Source organism: Caretta caretta, chromosome 8 (assembly GCF_965140235.1).
Source record: "Caretta caretta isolate rCarCar2 chromosome 8, rCarCar1.hap1, whole genome shotgun sequence".
Lineage (NCBI taxonomy): Eukaryota > Metazoa > Chordata > Testudines > Cheloniidae > Caretta > Caretta caretta.
The window spans coordinates 8,558,540-8,586,108 of NC_134213.1; the positions used below are offsets into that span (position 1 = coordinate 8,558,540).

General features: G+C 40.5%; 1 protein-coding gene across 5 annotated transcripts in view; it reads right to left on the reverse strand.

Moving 5' to 3' along the window:
- Positions 1–8,542: 8,542 nt before the first annotated feature.
- CNOT6 (CCR4-NOT transcription complex subunit 6) overlaps positions 8,543–27,569 on the reverse strand; it is a 53,115-nt gene continuing 34,088 nt past the window's right edge. For all 5 annotated transcript variants that reach the window (XM_048862441.2, XM_048862437.2, XM_048862438.2 and 2 more), the window contains 9 exons: positions 24,000–24,085; positions 22,853–22,957; positions 22,686–22,754; positions 21,809–21,966; positions 21,174–21,328; positions 19,443–19,597; positions 18,047–18,277; positions 15,758–15,960; positions 8,543–12,865 (listed from right to left, as the gene is read on the reverse strand). In XM_048862441.2, coding sequence (XP_048718398.1) covers positions 12,653–12,865; positions 15,758–15,960; positions 18,047–18,277; positions 19,443–19,597; positions 21,174–21,328; positions 21,809–21,966; positions 22,686–22,754; positions 22,853–22,957; positions 24,000–24,085 — 1,375 coding nt within the window. In that variant the 3' untranslated portion in view covers positions 8,543–12,652. The remainder of the gene's footprint in view (positions 12,866–15,757; positions 15,961–18,046; positions 18,278–19,442; positions 19,598–21,173; positions 21,329–21,808; positions 21,967–22,685; positions 22,755–22,852; positions 22,958–23,999; positions 24,086–27,569) is intronic.

The following is a 27,569-nucleotide window of genomic DNA, read 5'->3' on the forward strand; positions in this document are numbered from 1 at the left end:
CTGTATCTCACGAAAGCTTATGCTCAAATAAATTTGTTAGTCTCTAAGGTGCCACAAGTACTCCTTTTCTTTCTGTGTATATACACATCACCATCTCTTCCCTCTCTCCCACCCCCACTGGACTCAACTCATGGTCAGCCTGCAACCCCTTTGTGTAAGTACACCAGTGCAAAGGGAATGCAAAGCAGCTACACATGCTATCTGCCTCCACCCACTGCCTACTGGTGAATAGTGCCCAGCAGAGAAGGCCCTCCCTACCAGGTGGAGAGCCACTGGCACAGTAAATGTGGAGGGACACATTGGGGGTGGGCTGGACGTTTGGCCAGAGGGGCACTGCACTCAGTTTATTATAATGGGTCTGGGCTATTTTAGTGCAAATTAAGGAAGTCCAAATTGACTGACTGACACACACACACCCCCCCAGGAGTCCCAGGATTGTGAGGTATAAGCCCCACCCCCAAGTCTTTTAGCAGACTGTGGACAGATACTGGGATACATGCAATTGTCTTCCTTCCACCCCCAAGGTAGGGCCACATTTATTTCAGGATGTCTGGCATAGAAGCCACCCTTTGCAACTGTACTGAGCTCCAGAATTTCAGCGTCAAGCTGGCTTGCATTGAGTCCAACTGCTCTGATTTACAACTGTGTAGCTGTCCTAGACATTAAAACAGAATCGAGAAGCAGACTTAAACCAACGAAAGAAAGGCATTATTAAAGTAATTCTGCCAGTGCCTAAAGTTTATCGTCTTTGTTCTCCTCCCACATCAGTTACATTTAGACCTTATCCAGTGTGCCATCATGTATTCTGGCAATTCATCAGTTGCTAATGGTGAGCTAAGATTTAAGGTTTCACCAGCCTGGAATTTTTCTCAAGTTCCTGCAAATATCTTGAAGGGCATCTCTTCCAACTTCACTCTCTAGGAGAGAGACTAGACAATACTTTGTGTATACATAACACTCTCCGTACTCATTTTGCTTGTATTATGTACACCATCTAGTGGCAGGACTGCATTTGTGTTGGTTGCAATTAATTTCCTCCCAGCTCTCTTATTCCACATCTAAAATGTATTATCCAACTTTGTGTTATTTTTTAGCCAGTGACTAAACTCATAACTTTTTCCAGGAGCTTGTAACCATTTCACAGCCAACAAGTTGAACAATAAACACAGTGGAAATACTGTGGATCAGATGGTATTGACTATTTTGCTGAAATCATTTGGTTAGGACAGTTATATAAAAGCAGAAAAACAGGACAGTCATAACAGGAAACTCTGAAAAGTGACTGAGGATATGTCTATACTGCAATCAGAGGTGTGACTGCAGCCTGGGTAGGCATACCCACACTAGCTTTAATCTAGCACAGCTAAAAACAGCAATGAAGTCATGGCTAGGGTGACCATATTTCCCTATGCTGAACACAGAAGGCCCAGAAAAGTTACTTGTATTCAAGCGAGTTCAAAGGCAATCAGTCAGAACTATGCAGTACAAACATTCAAATTAACATCAAGTTGACTGAGCCCGTTATAAAGAAATACTGTGTAGTTGGATTCTTTTTATTTACCTTATTTTTAAGGCTTAAGGGTTCACAGGGGGAAAGGTGACACACAAACACACACACACACACACACACTCCCGTACACCTCTCTCACACAGGGTTTGAGCATGTGTGTCTCCGATCGACCCTCCTCTCCCTGCCCAGTGCTTTCCACCCTCCATGCCGGGATGGACCTGCCTCTCCTGGTACTCTGTCTTCTCGAGGCAGCACTTGGGGGGTGGGAGGAAGAGAGACAGGGTTACATGTCCCCCCAGAAAGAAAAGGAGGACTTGTGGTACCTTAGAGACTAACCAATTTATTTGAGCATGAGCTTTCGTGAGCTACAGCTCACTTCATCGGATGCATACCGTGGAAACTGCAGCAGACTTTATATACACACAGAGATCATAAAACAATACCTCCTCCCACCCCACTGTCCTGCTGGTAATAGCTTATCTAAAGTGATCATCAAGTTGGGCCATTTCCAGCACAAATCCAGGTTTTCGCACCCTCCACCCCCCCACACACAAACTCACTCTCCTGCCGGTAATAGCTCATCCAAAGTGACAACTCTCTACACAATGTGCATGGTAATCAAGGTGGGCCATGTCCAGCACAAATCCAGGCTTTCCACCACCCCCCCCCTTTTTCCCGGGGACACACACACAAACTCACTCTCCTGCTGGTAATAGCTCATCCAAACTGACCACTCTCCAAGTTTAAATCCAAGTTTAACCAGAACGTCTGGGGGGGGGGGGGTAGGAAAAAACAAGGGGAAATAGGCTACCTTGCATAATGACTTAGCCACTCCCAGTCTCTATTTAAGTCTAAATTAATAGTATCCAATTTGCAAATGAATTCCAATTCAGCAGTTTCTCGCTGGAGTCTGGATTTGAAGTTTTTTTGTTTTAAGATAGCGACCTTCATGTCTGTGATTGCGTGACCAGAGAGATTGAAGTGTTCTCCAACTGGTTTATGAATGTTATAATTCTTGACATCTGATTTGTGTCCATTTATTCTTTTACGTAGAGACTGTCCAGTTTGACAAATGTAAATGGCAGAGAGACATTGCTGGCACATGATGGCATATATCACATTGGTGGATGTGCAGGTGAACGAGCCTCTGATAGTGTGGCTGATGTTATTAGGCCCTGTGATGGTGTCCCCTGAATAGATATGTGGGCACAGTTGGCAACGGGCTTTGTTGCAAGGCTAAGTTCCTGGGTTAGTGGTTCTGTTGTGTGGTATGTGGTTGTTGGTGAGTATTTGCTTCAGGTTGCGGGGCTGTCTGTAGGCAAGGACTGGCCTGTCTCCCAAGATTTGTGAGAGTGTTGCAGACTAACACGGCTGTTACTCTGAAACATGTCCCCCCAGGTTTCTGCCAGGGTTCACATCAGAATGTGGCCAGCACCAGCCTTTCGGCACTGTGTAGGAGGGAAGAGATGGGGGAAGGATAACGTGGGAAAAGGGATGACCTGGCCCATGTCTTTGCAGACCTCATCTCTTTCCTCCCGCTCCCCTGTCGGGGGGGGTATAGGGTGGCGGAGAGAAGAGGGTGCTAAATCCCTGCCTGCAGGGCTGCTATGGAGCCTGCAGGGCTGCGAACAGGCTGGAAATGGCTTTCCCCCCAACTCCACAGCTTAGCTGAGGGGCAGAGAGGCTTCCACATGCCAGGGCTGTGCGGGGCTCCGACACATGCAGGGCTCGGCTCCCCCTGGCCAACGCCCTGAGCCAGAGGCTCTTAGGCTTTCCTGGGGTGCCAGCCCAGCCAGAGGCAGTGGGAGAAGGAAGGAGCCCGCCGGCCAGACTGTTGGTGAGCTGAGCACTCTGACCAGGGGCTAGTTCTCCCCACAGTGCTGGGAATGGGCAAAGCAAGGAAAGGACAGTAAAAGGGGGAGCACATAAAGGGCCAATGGGTGGAGAGCAGAGGTGACGCATAACCATCTGCCGCCCACCCACACTCACCTGCCACCGCAGCTTGCGGCACGAAGCCAGTGCCAGCTGGAAACGTGACAGGGGCCTGCTGGCCAAGAGCTGGCATGCAGCAGGGGCTGCACTGATGGACCGGCCGGCCCAGCACACTGCAGCTTTGCCCTGCTACCAGCCTTGCACACACACCCCACTCACAGCTGGTGGGCAGGCAGCTAGCGAGCAGAGATCCCTCCCCATCAATACCTGCAGGTAAGACAGAAAACATCGGACAATTTGCCCGTTTTTAAGAAAAAAATTCAGGACACCTGCAGGAGGGCTTAATACGGGACTGTCCCTTTAAAAACAGGACATCTGGTCACCCTAGCCATGTCAGCACAGTTGGTGCAGGCCTGGCTGCTGGAACCCTTGGTAAGTACTTGCACCAGGGTCTATGCTGCTGATTCTTGCATTGCTAGTTGCAGCCCTGCTAGCTTGACTGAAGCTAGGGCAGGTATTGTACTTGAGCTGTAGTCACACCTCCAAATGCAGAGTACACACACCCTAAAAATAGCAATGTGAGGTTATATGAAGCGTTGTTCCAAGGATATTAGACACACAAGGTGGGGGAGGGAATATCTTTTATTGGAACAACTTCTGTTGGTGAGAGAGAGAAGCTTTCGAGCTGGACAGAGCTCTTTTTCAGATAAGTTTCCCAAACCTTCCCTTGGTTTACAAAATGTTTCTTTTAACTGGCAGTCCAACAAATTTACCCTGGGAATCAGAGAAAGGCTAGGTTTTTCCTTCTCACGCACCATCACCAGTTAAAAAAAAGTGGTGCTGGAAGTCAAATTGGGTCCTCAGTTACACCTCTACAAACCCAGGGCCTTTGAAGCAATTAAGCGTGTGTTATTAATGGGAACTTAAGTGTGACCAGATCTGGCCCTCAGAGAATAGGATGGTAACAGATCCATCTTGGAGAACTGAAGCAAACGTTACATTGGATTTAAGTTTCTCACAGAGTCTTGACTGAATAAAGTGTTGACATTTAGAGATTCCAGGCTTTACACATGACAGGGGTAAATAGGATGGAATGAAATATGTTGCTGTTATCTAGAAGTTTCTGCAAGACTGGATTAACAGTACATAGCCATGTCATTTTGAAAGCTCTGAGAGCTGCACAGGTAACTTTTAACTTAGAGGGGTTTTTTTGGACTGTTTTACACAAGGACTTCCATAAGATCTGCAAATTTTCTTTCATTCGATTCCTCAGGCTCTCTGCTCATTAATAAATTCTCAATTGCTTATTCATCAGGGTACCTCAGAAACCAAATAGCCAAGTTTCTAGGGAGGAATAGCACCAGAAGAAAAGTAAGTTTTGATTATTACAAATACAGGTATTTTGGTAGAAAAATAAGTAGTACAACATGTCCAATGTACACATTTTAGCATCATTGCCATTATAATGGATACAAAAAATTGCAGAGGAACAAAGTTAGTTAAAAACAAACAAACAAACAATATTTCCCCCTTGAAAGCTTTTCTACTCACCAAATCAGAGCCTGGTGTGGGAGCATGGATCTGTCTCCAGACCCCCTGTAGACTGCCACCATGCACAATTTACCCTCCAACTGAGAAGCATCTAGTTCAGGCCCCTTTTGAAACCACAAAACATTCCCCCCCCCCCAAATAGAAAAGTTCCCTGTTCTTCATCTCAAGTCCTGGGCACTGCAGATTTCTTTCATTGCTTTTTCCCTGGAGGCCTTTCTTCCTGGCAGGCTTCCCCACTATCTTCCCTCCTCAGGGATTCCCTCAGTGTCTCCCAGGGACCTCCCTGTTTGTCACAGACCCTCTCCTTCCCAGAGAAGAGAACTCCCCCTGTTCCTCTCATGACCTAGGTCTCCTCCCTCAGTGAGCTCTCTACCTAGTCCACCCTGACCCTTTCACAGCTGGGATTAATAATTGTAATTGAGTCACCAGATCAGGAGCAGCTGGGGGTTAACTGCTAGGTCTGAGAGGCAAGGCTGAGCCTGACTCCCTTTCAGGGCCAGCCAGTCTATGACATCCCCTAAGAAATCACTTCTCGTGTTTTTCACTCACAAACAAAAACCCAGTAGACCAGAGGTCCCCAGACTGTGGGGTGAACCCCCCTAGCAGAGCACAGAGGAACAGAGGGGAGCACAGCTGGGTCCCTGGCCTGCCACTATGCAGGGCAGGGAGTGAACGCCACACAGCCCCACTTTGCTCCCAGCTCTACTCTGGCCCTGAACCCACCACAGCCCCAGCTTCTGGCCCAACACTGGGCCCTGCCCCTAGCCCCAGACCGGGACCTACCCCCAGCCTTGGCCTGGCTGTGGCTCCGCACCCAGCCCCAGTCACTTCCCCACCCCCAGCCCCAGCTTCTGGCTCCAGTCCTGGCCCCACTCCTAAGCCGCAGCTGTAGCCTCAGCCTGTCCCCTCTTACTCCAGCCCTGAGGGGGAGGGCACAAACAGAGAAGAGGGGGTACAATCCTGAAAAGTTTGGGGACCATTGCTATAGACAGTTTGGGACAAGTAAAAAACCTCTGCTTTTTAGAGCCTAGTAATAGAACAACATAGGTGTTGCTGGCCAGAAGAGACGTGGATTAGCAAAGTTGCGTAGGGAGGCCCGCCTTGCACTCATTCAGACTATGTGGACGTAACCCCCACACTGTCAATTGCAAGACTGGGGCCTGAACAAATAAAAATCACATAACCTTAATTTTGAATTGTGTATGCACAAAAATTCCAGGGTTTTGTTCAACATTAAAGTGTCAGTCATATAAATTTAGGATTTGGTGAGCACTGCAAACTGCTCCTACTCTTACCTATTTGATTACAAAATACACATAATGCTTTAGGAACCTGGCTCACTTTTTCTGGAACAAAGGTTTTCACTTTCCCTTTTTGCTAAGCCACATAGAGAGGGGGGCTGCAAGTGGCTCTTGAAAACAGCAGTGTTTTTATCAACATCTGTTGTACCTATTTATCATTTATATCTTTTTAGTTTTGAACTCTGGAAATCTGATTGCACTACATTTAAGCTGTTGTATTAAAACTCAATTTCACTAATTCAAAAACATATTAGAAAAATAATTACCCTAGAAATAAAGAACCTGTTTTATTAGCAGAAGTAACTAGCCAAAAAAAACCCCTAACAACTTTAAAATAACCATAAAAGTTATATTAAGAAATTCATACAAATGAAACTTCCAAGTGATGTTTAGTAGCAGTTTTGTACTGGTCCTGGCCAGATATAAAGTTTCATCTGTTAATTTCAGTAGTCCAGACACCAGTTTATGTTTGGGTTCCTTATTATTATTGACCCCCAAAACAGGCAGCAGATCCAATAAGTGGTTTAAAAATTTGATGCTGGTGTCTGCTTGCTCTGCCCACTCTCCCTCTCCCCTCCCAGTGATCCTAATTTTGTATCCTTCTGAAGTCTAGGATGCTACCAAGAGAAGATGAAGAAACTTCTTTTATCCCTAGGCCTAGGTCAAAGACTTCTTATTGATGTTTTATGAAAAGACATTAGGTGGAAGCTCAGAATCTGGCTTTCAGTAGGGTACCTTTAACTTTCTGAGAGCACCTGGCTTACTGCAACTCACCCAGCTTAAGTGGTCATAGCTTCACCTAGGTCAAATGGAACACCAGTGATTTACATTAGCTTCGATTCTAGTTTTGTATCTTTAATTCTGTCCAGCTTCATCAGGATCTCTTCCTTTAGGCCTGAACCTTTAAACGTATGCAGTACTCTCCTCTGCCCTCATCTGGTTTGTAAGCATGCCCCAGTTACCTGGCCTACCCAACCCTAGGCTGCCTTCAGATGGGATACAAATTAAATCCAAATGCACTAGTTTTGTGCATTTATGTAGCTGTGATCTCTTACTCCTAGGCTAATCTTAGCACAGATCTAATACTGTCAATGCTGCAGTGCCAAGAAACCTTCCTCCTCTATGAGTGCTATCATTATTTTGAGAAATGGAAGATCTTCAGGGGAACCTGCCGTCTATTTAATGGTCTCCGTCGCAGCAGACTTACAAGGCTACCCACCCACGCCAGGGTGAGGAAGCTCATGAGATACCAACAGGGGAAAGAGTACCTGACCCCCGCTTACCTTATCAGTTGCAGGTCTGTGACTTGCATGCACTGTACCTCTCCTGCATCTGAGTATACACCAGGACAGTACCAAGACTCATGCAACAGGTTTGTGCAAGCAGTCTCTACCACTGACAGGCTGCGCCTGCATCTGATTCTGCCTTGGAACCTGCCTATGGAATCTGTCTGTATGTGAAGGCCTAAGGGAAACTGCCTGGTTAAAATTCTCATCCATAGCACCAAAACCTTGCAAACTGTACAGGATCAGTGTCTGGAGCGTATCGTCATATTTTGGGCAATTTGCTGCTCTTTCTGATCACACTATCACTCATGTTTCAGGCTTAAAATAGAGAAGTTTAGTGGTGCTGCTGCTTGAGGCCACCCTATGCAAAAACAAAACAAAACAAAAAACCAACCCAAACAACAAACAACTCTTCTACTGGAGAACACTTTTGCCCCCGGCTATGCCGAGGGGCTCGGGATGGAGAGAGGAAACCAAAGTAGAAATGGGTCTGTGGTGACTGTAGCAGTAGAGACAGGGACTCAATGTTTACAAAAATTCTTTATTCCTACTGCACTTGGCTGACAGACATATTTCTGTAGTTCTTTCATATTCTACAGTTTACTGCATTCCTGGCCTAATCTGTCTTGTTTAAATCTGAACTGTCTTAAACTGGCATGGTGTTCAGATAAGGGGTTGTGGTGCAGCCTCTCAGAGCAAGCTTCAGAGTGCAGATCTGGAGACGAACTTCCACAAAGTCTGCAGGCGTTAGTATTCATGGCTTTGATTTGTGAATCTCCAAAGTAGAAGATGTGAATCAGTGTCTAGCTTGCAGTTAGAATACAAAAGTCTCTACAGGATTGTAAAGTTTCCTGTACGTCAGTTTTGTGTTTAAACTATTTTAAATTTACTTTAACTATTCACACAACTTTATGAAGCATTTAGAAATAAAAATGTTAAATATAAATTACACTGCAAAAAGGTTTGAAACAGATATTGAATTTATTGGTCAGCTATGAGTAGGAAAATACATTGGTAAAGAAAAAAAGAAGACCCTGTATATAAATATAATACTAGCTAGTTAAAATTTGACCAAGAAGAAAGTTCCACTGAAGAGAACAGTAAAAGCCCTTGTTTACCATCAGACCATATTCAGTTTCCCCCTTTATCTTATTAAAGAGCTGCCTATTGACAAATGCAACATTCTTTGAGCTTAGTGCAGATAATGTGCTGGTTTTTGTTAAATGAATGGTAAACAAGAGTTAGTCCAGTGCATTACACTTTATACAGAAGTACTGTGAATAAAGATTAAGATATTCTATTTTAGACACTACTTAAACATACCAAGACACTTAAGTGTTAAAATTTATGCAAACAAAAAAGAATAGCAGTTAACATATACTAAAAATACTGTGTCAGGCTGGATGAAAGAGCAACTCTACTTAAGCAGTAAATTGAAATATTCATAAGTTTTACAGTGTGATTTGTTTCTTTTAAATGGTGTTGTAATTATTTTGTCTGATGTACGGTTTTGGGTTTTTTTTGCTGCATGGCTAAAATGCAAATTTGACACCTTAAGCTACTTTTCTAAGCTTATATCCTAGATGAAATTACACAATCTCTTTTGTTAGAGTTAGACCCGACATGTATGCAACAGTATTCTGAATTCAAAATCAGCTTTACTGTCAAAATGCTAGCCATTTTTAAATTTGTTGAAGCCACCAACGGGACAAAATAATTACAAACATTCTCCTAGTGGTTTTTCTTTGCCTACTTCTGATATATGTTAAAGTTGCAATCTGTATATCAATGTTTTGTATTTGTTTCTACTTCTTTAAAGTATACCCCCAAATTAAATTTAGATGCACAGAATTCTTTTTTACGTGTAAATAATTACCAAAGTAATGGCAGACCATACTTGAGGTTTTCATCAAATGGTAAAAAAAGATGGCCCCAAAATATCTGGTCTAACTTGAATGAAACACCTCAACCTAATGGTCTATGATTTTTATGTTATGTACTTTTACAACAGCAACACTGAAGGTACATTATGGCAACATCTAAAGCCACCTTAAATAAAAGTATTGCAACTAACCATTTTATGTCAGAGTTTATGATGCAAAGATGTTGCATTTTGTAAATAAAGATAGTTTATTGCATTATTTTGTTTATGTTGCAATTGAAAACTGAGAAGTTTGAGTGAGATTTGTTTAACACAGGAAAATATTTCTTTTAAATTTGTTTAATGAAGTTTACATCAGTCCAGTATTGGTGCATCTGATCTTTTCCTAGACGTTAAAAAATTTCTCCTTCAGTAGGCTTCAGAGTCACAACTGTTAGGGATGTCTACATGTTCAATGCTGCAACGGCACAGCTGTACCAATGCAGCTGCACCACTGCAGCATGTCTGGTGAAGACGCTGAAACCAATAGGAAAGAGCGCTCCCATCGGTATAATAAAACCACCTCCGCGAATGGCAGAAGCTAATGACGGTGCTGTGCACATGAGCACTTATGTCGGTGTAACTTATGTCACTTGGGGGGTGGTTTATTCACACCCGAGCGATATAAATTATGCCAAATATGCTGTAGTGTCTGACACAAGACCCACTGAAGTCAATAGGAGTCTCTTCACTACATTCAGTGGGCTTTAGATCAGACAATACAGGATTACTCTAAAAGATGGAGAAAAGTCGTTCAAACTGACCCATAGATTGCAGTGTGTCCAGAGAAGAACAATTGTGTCTTCAACACACAAAGGGCCATAATGTTTTAATAGGCTGCCATAAATTCAAATATATTTAAAAGACTACCAAATACAGGTGAAACGGTATTGTGTAAAGCTCAAACCTTTTGAATCTAACAAGTGCACTCAAGCTCCAGCATGTATTAAAGTAAATTATTTCCCAGAAATACAAAATGAGTAAGTGCTTCCCTTCCCCTTCTGTAAAGCTTTCTGGACCTATTATATAATCCAGATTAGGAAAAAAAAATAGGTTTGTTCAGTTTGACAAGCTAAATTGGCTCATCATCACTGGAAATTGTCATGATGCACATTACCAACACATTGTTAAGGAAACATGAGTAAAACACCTTTTATTCACACTTTACAAAAAACAAAATAAAAAAACAAACAGAAAAAAATAACACTAAGCATTAAATCTACTACATCAATACTACCAGCATTTCAATGTACTGATTATAAATTGGACATGTTTGGTGTTTGCACAACTAAAAAACAAAACAACAAAATCAGGTCCCAGACAAGGATTCAAGATCAAGACTTTTCCTACTGAAATTTAAAACACACATTTTGTAGATCAGAACAATTTGTAATTTTACTTCTATTTTAAAACAGAATGGTTTTAGCACATTTAAGTGCTGACAATTTTCTCTTCATAAAATTTTGAATCATTATTACCTAACTCATTCTCTATACAAAAATTTATAATATTCAGAAATTGCTCGTAATGCTCAGTGTCCTTTTGCTTCCCTGCCTGCAGTTGAAACAAAAGCAGTTAGACCAAGCTTCCTCTCTCTCAATTAATTACATTGATTTTTGAAAGTGTATTAGTTAAGGAGGAGTGGATAAATTCTCCCTTTTATAAGTCCAAGTTAAATTTATTAGCTGTTTTATACTTGGCTTTATGACATTAATGGCACTATGAAGGTACACTATTTAACTTTTGTCTTGCCTGACACTTTAAAATATGACTTGGTCACTTTAAAAATGATCTGAAGAATTATCTTAGGGACCTATACTGAAAATGCATCTAATTTACACTGCTTCATAAACAGAAAATGTAATTTTTTTCTTCAAGGAATGATACTGTCTCTGAGACTGAGGAACACATTTAAACTGAAAAGGATTCACATGATAGTATTTCTCTGTGAAAAAAATAGCACTGTGCGATGACATTGAAAGAAGCAGTGCTTAGGTATTAGAAGCTAAGAACTGGGTACCCATAATCTGAACATGTTCAAAAAGTGTGTATTCAATGCTTCAAGAGGAAATAAAGATGCCACAGCTTATACAAAAGTATCTTCATAAAATTTTCACAAGTGTTAACATTATTTAAAAAATATAAAAGAAGGCGCACAGATTTTCTCTGCATGCACAGGCAGTGCTAGGTGAGAACAAATTTAAGCAGGCACAGTGCAGATAGGACAAACAGCCTTTAAAATAAAAAGAAGCTGTACACAAGCATCCCCAATTTTACTTCAAAAATCAGAGATAAAAATATTAAAATGCACACACATCAACAATAACTTTCAGTCCATACAGACCTACTCATCATTCACTGCTTAGTTGGTCTGTTCTGTGAAAACCTTATGGTTTTTCTTTTTTAATTCAAAAAGACAAATGCATGTATTTAGTTAAGAAATTTGCCAATATTTTACAGACTTAGATTTAAAAAGCAATGTTCTCAACTGAAAATAAAAGTAGTACAAAAGGGCTAACAAAACCCTAACAAGTGCAAATCATTAGCAGAGAAAACCTGTTGCAACTTCTTTTACAAGCTGGCCTTTATAACACATGAAAACAGATAAAAATTTAGCCTTAGTTTACAATACAATCATTTTCCAAATCTGATTTTTTTAAAGTACAAAATCTCATAAATCAGGTCTTCTGTTGTTCATATACAATCAATAAAGGCTAAATTCAAATTCTATATTTTACAAGCAAGTCTGAAGAAGGAGGGAGTGAAGTACGGAAGAATGTTCTCGATGTTACTACTGGCCTCAAAAAAGTAGCGCTACAGAGATCTGTGCAAAGAGAATATCCTGTACAACAACTCTCTATATCAAGGCATGAATGTGTGATGTTGGATAGAAGAAGAAACAGGACGATTAATTGTAACAAATTAAAGAAAAGTGCATATGCACCAATTCCTGTCTAACAGTATATAAGGTATATTGGGCTCAGAATTGTGTCTGTTGATAGCACCTGGCTTTTACTATGTCTTTATCAAATAATTAGATTTAAAATTAAGATCAATAAGAAAAATCCCTGTTGGCCATACCTCACTCCTCTATATTCAGATTTTACAATTTTACAAGTTAGATTGAGGTTGCCCTCTAAGTTGTACTTGACTACCTCCTGCCAGGGAGATGGATTCCATTTACCGGGGGCAGGAAAGGCAGCAAAAGCTCCAGTTGTGCAAAAAGTGAGAAGTGGTCCGAAGGGATGAGTGGGTGTGGACAGCCACTTATATTATTCTCTATTAACCAATGATGATCCAAAGGTCCAAGAATGCCAAGTATATTTAGCTGAGGTTTAGAGTAGAAGATGTAGTCAATAATACCCTGAAATAGGAGGGGAAAAGAAGTGTCTTAGTGCACCACCCTTTGGCCAAATGCCTTTTCAAAGACAACATTTAAGTATAGTATTACAGACACCTTTTCAGCTGCTTATTTGAAGCCAAATAGCTAGGAAGCTACCTCCCTGTGGTACAGTTTGTTCCACTACTTCGGTCTCCCCTTTATGGTCTGTTCTAAGAGTTGCCTACTATGGGTCAGGGAAGACTAGTGTCTACTGGGACCTCGGTCACTTCTCCTCTCCTCTTTGTGGTAATTTCACTTCAGACATCCCCCACCCACTTGTTTAAGAGGGACTTCAGAACGGTTACAGATCTAGAGGTGACCGTAGTCACTGGGGAGACTACTCTTCTCCTTCCTTGCTCTTGCAGACTGCATTTTAAAACACTAAAATGGGAACAGCCACCTTATGATGGGGGTCTTGGAATTGACACTGTGCAGTCTTCAGTGCAGTTTTGCCATAATGTGTTGTGACAATCAGTATGTTGGAGAGAGAGGTTAGCTACCTCTTATTAAATGTTTTGTTTAAGACATTGAGAATGACTATTGCTACAGGCTCTTCATTATTTACATTTGGCATTAAGAGCTAAATACAGGTCTCATTAACATCAACAACAAAACTCCTTTTGACGTTATTGGGACCAGAATAGTGATAACTAAATTAAAGATCGAACAATTATTAGTCATTGCTCTGCTATTCCAATTCAAATTCAGAATAATGTTTCCAGTTATCCACCATTAGCCAAATATTACAATTAGATACCTGATACCTCCCTATATCATCAAGGGCTTCTAATTTCTCTCTAGAATAGTATCAAATATCTTTTGATTAGAGGTAATACACTGGTGTCAAGCTATTTTCTATAACAAGTATTTTGTTCTTAATTTGTCTCAAAGACAATTGTTCTTATGGTCTCTAGGTAAAATTGCAGTCATATTCAAAGCAGGAAAACAATGCAGCCTAATGCTGGGAATCATAAGGAAAGGGACAGATAATAAAACAGAAAATATCATATTGCCTCTATATAAATCCATGGTATGCCCACATCTCCAATACTGCGTGCAGATCTGGTCGCCCCATCTCAAAAAAGATATATTGGAATTGAAAAAAGTGCAGAAAATGACAAAAAATTATTAGAGATATGGAACACCTTCCATATGAGGAGAGATTATTAAGACTGGGACTTTTCAGCTTGGAAAAAAGATGGCTAAGTGTGGGAATATGATTGTCTATCAAATCATGACTGGGGTGGAGAAAGTAAATAAGGAAGCGTTATTTACTCCTCATAAGACAAGAACTAGGGGTCACCAAATGAAATTAATAGGCAGCAGGTTTAAAACAAATACAAGGAAGTATTTCTTCACACAACACACAGTCAACCTGTGGAACTCTTTGCCAGAGGATGTTGTGAAGGCCAAGACTATAACAGGGTTCAAAAAAGAAAGAGATAAATTCATGGTGGATAGGTCCATCAATGGCTATTAGCCAGGATGGGCAGGGATGCAAAACCATGCTCTGAAGTGTCCCTAGCCTCTGTTTGCCAGAAGCTGGGAATGGGTGACAGGGGCTAGATCACTTGATGAATACCTGTTCTGTTCATTCCCTCTAAAGCACCTGGCATTGGCCACTGTTGGAAGACAGGATACTGGGCTAGATGGACCATTGGTCTGACCCAGTATGGCCGTTCTTATGTTTTTTATCGCCAAGGAAACACATCCCTTAAACCATATAAGGGAATGATATTAGTTAAAAATGATACTTACTAATTACTGTCACCATTTCTCCATGAATTGTTAGGAGCAAGGCAAGGAAGATACCAGAAAGCGCAAATACTCAACCACAAATTCTTCATTTTGTTAGGGGTAAGGTATTGGTGTTGGCTCTACTCCAAGAGTGGAGAAACTTAAAAAGGCTTGTATGTAAAACACTCAATAATGCTCAACTAGAGGGCCTCAAGCCACATCAGATTTGAAGAGAGAGGGAGAGAACCATCTTTGCTTTCCCTGAGTAAGGAAGTGTTGATAATTTTCCACATTGCAACGAAGCAGGGGAACAATGCAGAGCAGTGGGCAGTTATTTAATAACATTGTTTCATTCAGAAGCTTAACACCCCATGTTCTCCTTTTAGTTAGTTGGGATAATTAAAAATATGTCACATAATACCCTAAGGGTGCTTCCTGTTTATAAAAAAAGAACAAACATCCAAGACACCATTATTACCTTGCAAATAGGAAACACTAATCGTGATTTATAGTACGATGAAAGAATTAGTGCTCTCTGGTTTACTGTATTTTTAAATGTAAATTTGTAAAACTAACCATCAGAGGCAGCAACCCCAGTGGCTATTCCCACTCCAAGCCACCACACCCCGCGATCTGGGGCTGTTGGACCCCCTGGAATATCGGCCCTGCAGCCCACTCTCCCCCACCCCCCGCCTCCAAGGACCAGGGCTTGGTGGTGCCACTGTTTCTGCCTGGATGCCATCATCGGGACCAACAAGGTAATGGCCAGGCCCGACCTGAGCACCTGCCCAGAACTGGCGGCTCCCAAGCCCTTCTGTTGTTCCCTGGCAAGGGGTGCCTGTGAGGCATGCGAGGGTGGGTGATGGGGGCAGGGATGCCAGGTGACCATCTCAAGGCACTCAGCAGGCTACTGAGGCAGAGGGTGTCGGGGGGGGCTAGCTGTGGCATCTTCCTGGCCCCTTTGTCCTATAGCTTGCCCTGGTTCCTGCTAAGGAGAGGGACTGTGCACTCCCCATAGGGCCCCTCTCCCTGACAGACTTGTGTGAATAGTAGGCCGCAGTGCCTATTGCGCCTGCAAAGGTGGGCCTCAGGGAAAAGAAGTTTGGGAACCCTGCTATAACATAGCAAAATTCTCACCTTGAAGTCAAATGTGTAATTTGTGTAAGGCATTAGGCCATTCTCATAGGCACTCTTCAACTTGAAACCATGCGTAATCCTTCCATTCGTTGTTCCATTTTTTCCATTACAACTGAAGTTGGTAAGACTTTCATTGTATCTCAGTTCCTTAAAATCTTTATGATTTGTTTCCACCCCACCAGTGCTCAAATATTCAACAACACCTATTAAGAGGGGCATGGAGGGGAAAAAAAGGTACCAACTTATGCATTTAGTTAATAGGTTTATGTAAACAAACGAACTGCTATTTTCATTCATGATTGCGTCTGGACCTTAAACAAGCAACAAGTTAAATACACACAGTCAATATGACTTTTATAACATATTCAAAGACTTTCTATATTAGTGCCATGCCATTCACTAAGAGCAAGTATCAGTCAAGTAAAGGCACACTCTTTGATAGAAGTATCTACAAGATTAAATAAGACCCTAAATGATGGAAAAAAATCAAAGAACATCAGCAAAGGCAATGAGCAGCTTCCTCTCACCCCCACCTTCTGTTGGTGCTCAAACTCCAGCCCTGCTTCACCACTGAAACTAGCCCTGGTGCAGCTTCTCAGCCTGCTCCTCAGCACTCACTAATCAACAGACTGATGATACAACTAGGTTATCCTCAAAGTGAGGGGAATGACTTTTTTCTGAAGACAGATTGAAAATAGGTCTGAAAGCTTGATGCCAATTGACATATTACGTCTGGAGATTTGAGACTCTGCTCCAAGGCAGATATTTGGCCCCATCTTTGTTCCTGCTCGAGGTAAGCACTACTTGTTGCATTAGCCATTGGCAAGGATACCTTCCTTGCCTTCCCTAGCTGCACTGGATAAGGTTCACAGAGGTGCTCAGCACCTACAGCTCCCACCGATTTCCACTGGAGTTGTGGATCCTGAGCACCTTCAGAGAAAGTCAGGCTTATTAATGACTGGCCCCTGCCCACGGAAAGGAGAACAGGAGGGAAGAAAGATTCCTTAGGCACTTTTCCTTGCGTGTGTATCTCCCGAGGGTCATACAGAATCTCACCCATAAAACATTAACTAAAAAGAGTGCAAGGATCAGAGGGTGTCCTTAAGGTTGGGAAAAACCCTATACATCATCAGCAAGTAGCAGAAAGGAAGGGTCCAGTACTATCATGCATTTGCTAGCATGTGCATTGTACATGAAGTATCTGAAGGTTTATATTTCAATGGTTCTGGAATACTTAAGCAGCAGAAAGTAGGGTTCTGTGGAGATTATTTTAAGCAGGAGAATTTACAATCTCTCACTTTTAAAGTGTTGTATTGCTATGGGCAACATAATAAAGCTTTCAATTAAAAGTAAGAGATATTTATTACCTTACAGTCAATGAGGTTACAGATCAAATAACTCCTGAGGGAATTCTGTGCCAAAAAATTAAAATTCTGCATACAATACTTTAAAATGGTGGGGCTCAGTGGGTCCGGGGGGCTCGGTGTGGGGAGGTCTGGATACACAGGAGTTGGGCAGACAGGGGAGCAGGTCCCTGTACAGTGACCCCTCTCTCCATAGCTGAAGATGATGGGGGCAGGAAGGCTGGAGGTGAAGCCGGGGGAGGTTTTTGGGAGTGGATCTGACCCAGCCCTGGCCCTGGCCACTCCGTGCAGGGGAAGTGCGCTCTTTCTCTATCCCCAGCCCAGCTGGGACTAGCAGCTGAACCCAGCACAGGGGAGGAGCCATCAGCAAGGCATCCCCAGCCCCAGGTGCAGGGATGGTGGGAGGGTGTGGTGAGGCTCAGTGGGATGGGGGTTAGGGTGCAGGGGGCTCAGTGGGGGTGGGAAGGGTTGGGGAGGTCTGGATGCACGGGAGTTGGACAGACAGGGGGTGGGTCTGACCTGGCACCAGTCGGGGTGTCTCAAGCCCCCTTGACCCGCACAGTGATTTACCTTTCTGCCGTCTGCTCAGGGCGCCTGAAACCACACACCTGTGTTGCTTGGGAGGGGCATGTGACCGCTTTTGTGGCTTCCCTTTGCTTTCCCATCATTTTCTGTGGGGATGCAAAGAAATCTGCAGGGGGACATGAATTCTGCGTATGTGCAGTGGCGCAGAATCCTTCCAGGACTATAATGGAGTAGTTTTATCATCTCTTGACTCCCTACTATCCACGATACTTTATCTTAAAATCTCAAGCATCTTATGTTTTTACACGGAAAATATTTTCTTTTAAAAAGGAAGACCTTTGAATTTCAATTCATACATCTCTTACATTTTGTTCTAAAAAAGTAAACTTGTTGTTCTTACCAGAATCTGGCAGAGAATTGAGATCTGCACACAGTACAAGTGGAATGGTTCCAAGTTCTCCTGAAAGTCCAGGTTTGAGGCTACGAGAGGCTTTATCAATAATGTTCTTTACTTCAGAGAGGAACATCATAGTCTGAACCAGCTTCACATCAGAATACTCAGGGTCCCAGTGCATATGTGCATTAGCTACAAGAACTAGCTGCTTCTCCATCCCAAGTTGTGGCTTTCCAGCTAAAATTGGAAGTGAAGTATTTACAGTTGCTGTGTCTGCAACAAATTCAGCTAATGACTACTAGATGGCTTGTATTATAAGCCAAAAATGATTTTTAAGAAGTGACAGATTTGAAATAGGGTTGATGCTAAGTTTGGCCAACCTTAAAACAGAATCGTGAGGGGGGAAAATGTCACTGGAAGGGATTTTTAAAGTTGTAAGCTAAACCTATTTCTTTATTGCCAAGAAATGAAGAGGGTTTCCTTTATTGGCTGTGCAACCGCAATTAAACTGGTTACAGCTACTTCCAACACCAGGATAACATCAGATTAAAAAGGACCAAAAACAAGAATGAGATGGTACAAATAAATACTGTGAGTTTGAAAATGCCATTACTATTAGTATATAGTCATGTTGAAAACCAACGCACAGTATATTTTTAAAATTAGAGTTTTTTCTCCATTCTTTGCAATACTGTCCAAGTAATCACCACACCCTGATTAGCAAAATCAGTGTAGTATTTTAAGAATTATGTTTTTTAACTCAGCAATTTCACATATGCACATTACAAACCTTTTATCCCCCTGCAAGCGCACATTAAAGGCATGTTTGTTTATGCCTTTGTTAATAAAAGTTTACTATAATAGAGAAAATAAAGCACTATAGGCTAAATAGGGCCACACCGAGACATTTCCAAGGTCAATTGAGGTCTCAACTTTTCTGAGAAATCCAGGGCAAGAGCACGTGGAATTTATAAGCACTACATGACAGAGAGCTACCAAGCTACAGAGTATTATGCAGATGATCAAGAAATTTACAACCACCTCTGGCTAGTTCAATGGCACTTTATATTTTTCCAGCCAGATACACCAACTTAATTTCCCCTCTTGTCCTCAATTCTTCAGCTTTCTCTTTATAAAAAATGGGTGGGGGAGAATCCAATTTTTAAAAACCATGCATCATCCAAACATTCGATTTAGCATTTGCCATTTCAATTTTTTCCCCCAAATTCTATTTTAAATGAAGTTTGCCCCAAAAATTTCAGCACACAATTGTAGATATGGTGTTTATTTGTGGAATGTTGTTTTCCATTCTCCAGTGCACTGAAACAAAATTTTCATTTGTATTGGAGACTGTAACATACTGTATTACAATCCTGTCAAAAAAATGGATTCAATTACTTACATGACATTTCTATTAATTCCTTTCGCAGCTCCAGCAACACAGCCACTCCAATGTTATCTTTTGTCATAACTCTGTTCAGCATCGCTTCAGACCCTTCTGAGTTTGCCATAGCTAGTTGATTAAACTCAACAGTATGTTTCTGAACTAAGATGAATCTGAAAGAACAACATTGTGTGGTTTCTTAACTTGTCATATGACATAGGAAATACTATAGCTTCTTCCTCATTTTAATTAAAACTTGTTAGAGGATATAAGTAAACTAAGTTACACGAATCTCAGCCAGTCACATTACTGCTTTATAAAAATGCGGCGCTGAAGTTGGAGGATATAATTTCATTAGCAATTTTTATCTGCACTCCATCTTAAACAGATTTAAATTAATCCCTCCTTCCCAAAATCAACACTTCCCATATTCTTTCAGACTTTATTCAGAAAAATGTTAAATACAAGAAGATATTTTCCTTCTCCTGATCTATTTGAACTAGCAGGCTTAAGAGAGAGTGACTCAACACTTGATTCTGAACCAGAGTGTATTGAAGCGGACATCTGCATTGTTTTGTGGACACAGCAGAACACAGAAAAATTCTTAAAGACTTAGATACCTAGGGCAATCACTGTTTCAGAGATGGAAAAATTAACTGTCTATATATTCCTTATATTTTCACAAGTGATTAATATTTTGGGTGCCTCAATTTTTTTGGTACCTGACTTTAGACACCTTAAAATAGCTCCTGATTTTCAGAAAGTCCTGAGTTCTCCCATCTTTTGAAAATCAAGTCCCTTTAAGGTCTCTCAATTTGGGCACCCAAAAATCACTAGTCATTTTTTAAAGTTTAGGCTTCTATTTTAGGAACGGTTTGGGTAATAAGGACAGGTGTCTCACTTTTCATAGAACGCAAAATGACTCAGTCCAATTTCACTCAAGAAATAAATTAAAGACTGTAGTCTTTTCCTATTGTCTCAGATGGAGTGCATTTGGATTTGAAAGAGTTCAAGGGCGAAATTTTTGCTTGAATTTTCATTGTGAAGGTCTCCCCAGTACAGAGTGATATGCTGCTTCCAACCGATTCAAACCAGTTTTCTAGTGGATCTGCAATGGAGCAAATTTTACCTTCAGCATGAAGATATCTCAGATTAGCATTGCAAAAGCAGCTGAAGAGCTAGACAGGTATCACTGTTTTATGATGGACATTTCTTTTGCCTGAAGTGTGTGTTCTACATGTCACATTTCCCATGTTTCCTATTTTTTGTTTATTTTTTCCTACGCTTTGGGGGGTTTTCTGAGCTTTTTTACACCATCAGCAGTGAATAAATACAAAATATTTCATGATACTTGTATTGTACTTGCCTTTATATTTCTTTTTATTTGTTAGTGTTTTTTCGCTTTCATACAACAAAACATTAAAAGATCTTTGTTAATATGGGCTTTTCTCAGACTAGTCGTGCCCAACACAGTACCTCTTGTGCAGAGTATTCCTTCTAGAGGTAGGAATACTTTGTACAAAATATGGAGTTGCCACGTAAGGGGCAGATATGCAAAAAAAGTGTTTAGCTCTGGCTAAAAAGGCCCCAAGGAGTATGAACTCCTCCCATTATCCCCAACAATGTTAGAATAGGAGTCCCACACAAAGACACACTTCTTTGTCACAGCAATTTAGGGCCTAAATTTGACCCAGAAGAATTGTGCAAAAGGAAACCGGCACAACAGAAGGTTTTATGAAACACACTTACTTTTCTGTCTTGAAAAATATTGCACAACCATCAACATGTTTTCTTTCCTGTTCTGACATTGTCCTAGCTCTAGATTTTGGACTGAAGAACCCATTATAGCCACGCTCCTTCAGTTCTGCCAGGAAAAAACTGTAGTACTGTTCAGTTTCGACCTCCTGTAAAGTTATAAGACAGCACACTGTATTTGTTTAGCACCACCAGAGTACAGAAGACTGGTGTAACTTCTATATTATTTAGCCTCTTTTAGAAGAAAGTATAAGTCACCTCCAAACTGGCTTTTGGAAACTCAAAAAAATTAGATAAATCAAGGAACGTACGCATAAGACAGCCATACTGCTATTTTAAGGCAAGAGATATAAATAAATTTCTGTAATCCCCAGATATGATTTATCTCATGCCTTTTATTTGAACATGCGTCAGATTATATATACACACACTTCAACACATTTCTCTGATCAGCAGCTGCTGGTTAGTGTTCCAACTGTGTAGGTTGAAAAGCATTCTTTTGATGTCAAGCAATGAATAAGTGTTCTAAATTACAACATATTGCTTTACAATAAAGTTTACTTTAATGAATGTAATGTACAAGAGTCAATACAAGCGAACACAAAAGAAAAAATGAATTTATCATTTACCTGAAGACTTATGATGTCAGCATTGCAATTCAAGATTTCCTGCATAATGGCTTTTTTTCTGTACTCCCAGTTCAGTGCCCATGATGGACAATAGCCATATAACTGTCGGGTGGCATATTTATCACAAAGTACGTTGTAACACATGACAGAAAACAAGGCTGCAGAACAATAATTTAAATTACTGATACATTTTACTAAAAAACACAATTACATTCTTCATTTTTCCACTTCAAGTGCTTTAACTCAAATATATAGCTTAACAGCTGACCCTACAGAAAAATGCATCACATGTTCTCTCTAAAATAACCAGCCACTCCTTTTGTCTGGGCATACAGCACTCATTGTTAACAGGTTACTAAAAAAACCTCCATATGTTGCTGATATAAATGGTGAATAGCAGACAAAGGCAGTTTATACTGAGAATTAAGCTAACTAGTAAAGCGCAATTCCGCAGATTTTCTTTGGGGCTACAAGTTTTAAATATAAATATTCTCTGATTGTCCAGGATATTTTTTTTATTCTACATTTGTTGAAAATCAGGGGGAACTTTTCTGCTGTTCCTGGATTCTTCAACAATCATTCAATTAATATTTTACAATTGATCAGCTACTTTTAAAATACTTGAATAACTAGTTCAACTCTAGTTGTGAGTCATCCAATTAAAGATAAAGGTAGCTAAGAAAAAAGTAAAAAGTGGCTAATTCCTCAGACAAATGTGCTCTTTGATGTAGGAATGCCTTCGCTGGCTACCATCAGTGAGTAGGAGATGTTTTAGTTTAAGTATCAAAAAGAAATACTTCAGCAGATGGTAATGGTGAAGTGATTTTAGATGGGGGGAGGGGAAAAAAAAATCTATAAAGAGTCATTGCAATGCTACCTGTTGGTCTTGTTCGGTCTGGTTCCCGCAACATAATCCAAGATCTTGGAGGTGGTTGTTCTGTTGAAACTATTAGAACATTTAAAAAAAAAAAAAACATACACAAAGTAAAGTAGTCGTATTTATTTTAAATGGCATAAATAAATATTTCAGGAATGATCACTTACTTCTTTTTGCAGTACCTGCCAAATTATCAAGCAAATAATTTAGGAGCCTTCGTGTTCCATCCGGTTCCTGGTAGAGGTTCAGTAAATCCTGTGTAAGTGGATTTCCTGCAAACAGGTTTACAAAAGGTAAAATTAAACCAGAAAAATGATGCGTGTGAGTATGTGTGTGTGTGTGTGGGGGGGGGGGTATTTAAAGTCTTGGATATATGACTGCAGAACAGTGAGAACTATTTCAATTTTCCATTCCTGCAAACACTTACTTTCTCTTCTGTAACTGAGTTCTAGAAGGGCAGCTCTAATTTTCATCACTGGATCTAATAGTCCTCCACTAGTGTAGGGTCTGTCATGGTGAAGTTTTGCTCTGTCACATCCTGCCCCTCTCCAAACACACTTATAATGGTGGTGGGAGTAGGTCTGATGCAGGAGCAATCTCCACCAGTTTTATTTCATAAGAGAGTGGCCTCCCCTAGGCCAAAAGGATTTCCTGCTGGACATCTACCTCTAGAATATGGTATCTTTCTGCCAAATCTCAGAAAATCTGGCCTGATTAATTAAGGGGGCTACTCTACTTAGTCAAATGCTAAAAGTTCACACAAATAGAGGACAGTAAAATTGTCCAATCATAATAAATATTAGACTTTTGAGATTTAATGCAGTTTATAAGCATCATACTCAGTAGAAAGAGCCTGATCTTGCAAGCCTTTCATTCACACAACTCCCACTGAAGTCAGTAGATCTACATGCCAAACACTTACAGTATTGGCCCCAAAATTTTGAAAATCAATTTTAAATTGCTATTTGCAGTCAGATACTATGGTGATCACGAGCAGTACAAAATCCTAAAAAAGGTATCCAGTTGATCCCCCTTTTGGAGTAGAAAGAGTTCCATAACTGCAGTGTAAGTTCAATTAGGCCAGATTTAATCAAAAGCTATATCTAACTTCCATGTAGGCAACCAGAAAATGAACTTGACTTTTCATTCTTTTTTTGGGCCAGATTCATTAAATCTCAATATATTTATAAAAGAGAAGAATAAATTCCTAAACCAACAGCTGCTATTTGGTAACATTTCATAAAATTTGTAGCTTAAAACAGCTGTGGCTCAAGAATGAGTTCAAAACATAAAACGTAGGTAAAAAAGTCATACCTTTCAGACCTAATGTCTGTAACTGAAATAGTTTTCCCAGCTCAAATGGTAGAACCCGTAACAGGTTGTTATTTAAATGGAGTTCCCTGTGGGCAAAAATCAGAATAATATGAAGTGGGAAGTAAAACAGTATTTGTGATCAACTGTTTATTGCTGAAACAGTTTCACTATAAGAAAGAAACTAGCACGCCACTACTTGGAAAAATTGGAAGACTAAACAGTCAGCAAGGATTAGGGACATCTTGCTGTACACACTAAAAAAAGCTCATTTAAGTCTTAAGTACCGAGCAGAAGATAGTGGGGGTGGAGAGTCCACCTACATGGTCATAATTTTTTTAAAGGTTAGTGATAATTAAAATATTAAGGAATTATAAGAAATTAAGCAATTACAGTTGTGACAAGCTGGACCATAAATGGCTGAGTTAAGTTTAAAGGAAAATTAAGAAAATAAGATTATAGCCATTAAAATAAAACCAAGAACAAAAAAAAGGTTCCAGTACGATTATGGCTATTATATTACCATGTTAGCATGCTGCTAACCCTCTTTCTCTCTTTTAACACATCACAGCAAACTATAATTTTCCAATTAACTTTTGTTTTTCAAAATAATTCACTGCTTTGTCAACAGAAGTTAGATATCCGTTGATATATTATGTGAAGGCTATCAGGCACATAAAAAAATCCATTAAATTAACTGTGCTTCTGGCCTATAAAAAGTAATATTCTATTGTTTATTTTTACAACGTTACTGTTGAGATACTGTGTATGCCTTCTTACTTGGGAGAAATAGAAGTTGGCAGGTCCCAACAGCCCAACCAACAGGGGAAGAGAAATTGAATTTGATAACATGCCTTTTGCTTACTCCTATGTCTACACTTAAAATGCTACAGCTTAGTGCTGCAGTGCTTCAGCGTAAACACTTACTACAGCAACGAGAGGGGTTCTCCCATCACTATGGATAATACATCTCCCTGAGGGGCAGTAGTTAGAAGACGTCTTTTGTTCACTTATCAGCCTAGCGCTGTCTACATCGGGGGTCAAGTCATCTTAACTACGTTTCTCAGGGATGTAAATTTTTCATACCCCTTAGAGATATAGCTATGCCAATAATTTTTCATTGTAGACCAGCCCTAAAATGGTCCAATTTAGGTATAAAGTTAAAATCTGTGATACAGTCACAATCATTACATAAGACTGCATAAGCCTTACATAAGAGTTACCCATCTGATTCTGCCAGATTAGAATTCCCTAGCCATTCCTTGCAAGATTTAAAAAGAGCATAGATAAAAGTAGACATTTTAGGAGGAAAAAACCATGGGTCCACCTACTCCATTCCTAGATTTCCAGGCAGTAACATATACTGCTTGGGGGGTGGGGAGGGGGAGGGAGAGAGAAAGAGATTTAGAAACAAAAACCCTACCAACTTCCCACCACCAGACTAAGTCATTCAAGCTTTATTTGACTACCACAGTGTTTGTCAGCCTTTTTCATTTGAAGACCCCTAAAATATTTCAAATGGAGGTGCAGACCCCTTTGGAAATTCTGTAGTCTGTGGACCCCTACTATAGAATCCGTAGACTGAAAACTGACTGAACAGAATTCAACTATAAATGTTGCACATGCTCGGCTCAGCACGACATTTGACACAGCGGGAGAAAGGACGCTAAACTGAGGGCTTCTATGATAACGACAACAATTCCAGGTTTTCATCTGTAGGGAGAGGTATTCACATAGTTTTGATTGATCAGAAAAAACTGAATGCCTTTTCTGGAGTCTGAAACTTCATTTTCATAGTCACCTTTCAGGGACACCTTTGACATAATCTGCAGACCTCCAGGAATTCACAGACCACAGGTTGAAAACCACTGGACTACTACATGGTTGGGAATAATATTCTACATGACCCTAAAGGACAACTAATACATTTTTCTTTATGAAGGTATCTTTTCGTCTAAGAGCTTTTGAGAACTTTGCAGAACTCTTAAGGGATGGGTGAGCTCTTGGTTCAAGGTGCTCACCGGGATTCACTCTAGGTATAGATTACAATTCCACTAACAAATAAAGTACAGTTTTCATAAATTGTTGAAGAAAAATGTTAAATTTGGAGAGTAGCATAGCTGAAGCAATCACTGAGGTTTTTTTCCCTAGTTCACAGTGAATAAGGATAGTTGTCTAGTTTAATCTCATCTTGGTTAATGCTCTTTGGTGTCAAAGAGCTCCCTTTAAGCAGCACAGAGGATCATAGCAAGTCAAACTAGTCCTTCCAAACAAATCAAAAGAATTTAAGCTCCCTGAAATCTTTCCCCAGTTGTGTTGGAGAAAAATTTGTGATAGTTTTTTTTCCCTCTCTCCAAAGATTGGCAACTTGATCATTCTCCATCAGCTGGTTCACTGTCTCCCATTGTGTTGCCCTGTCACATGCATACAAAATTTGTTTCAATGACTTTGGATCTTAGACAAGCTATGCCCTTTAAGAGCTTAACTACTCTAGAATTTATTGATAGCTTACTTTCAATTTTAATCAACTAGTTTAATTTTTTCAATAGGGTGGAATTTTTCCAAAGATGAGGAAAATACAATTATTAGTATCTCAAGGTGCAACCTAGCCTATCATCCCAATGCAGGTGTAATATAAAAGCTATGGTGGCCGTCAAGTTCTTTTTTAAATAAAGTTTATATGAAGTCTCAATATTTTCGGGTTTTTAGATTTAACAAAATTAACTGTGGTTGACTTCAAAACAGTTAAAAACGCAACTGTACTTTGAAAGTCTGGGAGTCAAACACTGGTACTGTACGATAATCCCACATACAGTACTTCACAGAGGTTGTTTATACATTGGCAATATTACCCTTTAAGGGCAAGAGAAATCTGCCCATAATACTTGCCCTTCCCCACCACCATCGAAGAAGAGGACTCCATTAACAAAATTAAATACTGTGGCCCCAGTTAAATCCAACTAGCTATAACATTAATATGTTTTACTTCCAAAAAGAATTTGTTAATTAACTTATTCTATCCCTAGCCTTGTGACTCTTCTATACCTTTCAACCTGAAAGCATAAAAATCCACCTGGCTAGCTAAAGGAGAACGCCCCCCCCCCCCCAAGATATCTGTTGCTATGCAAATCTTTTGGGTGTTATAAAACTATGGTCATAAAATTAAATTCTTAGAGTAGTAATTTAAGATGAAGAAAACAGCCACTAACTTTCTTTGATTACCTTTATTTAGAAATGTTTAGTCTGCTCTTATTATTATTATGTAATATTTGTATTACTATAGTGCCTAGGGCCCCTTTTTTCCTCTTGCCATGAATTAAGGGGCAATTCATGCACCAACTCTGTGGATGTCAACAATTCTTCAAGAGCAGGACCCCTGCATAAGGATTTGGGGAGAGGGGGTTTGGTGTGTGAGAGAGAACGAACCTGATTTAGCAATGCCATGCAAGGTGCATGCCACCATGCTCAGCTCTGTAGGAGCTCACTGTGCACTCCTGCATGGAGCAACTGGGGATCAGGGCAAAGATAAGAGTGCTAGGGCTGTAGTTACAACTCCAACCATTAAGAAAAACT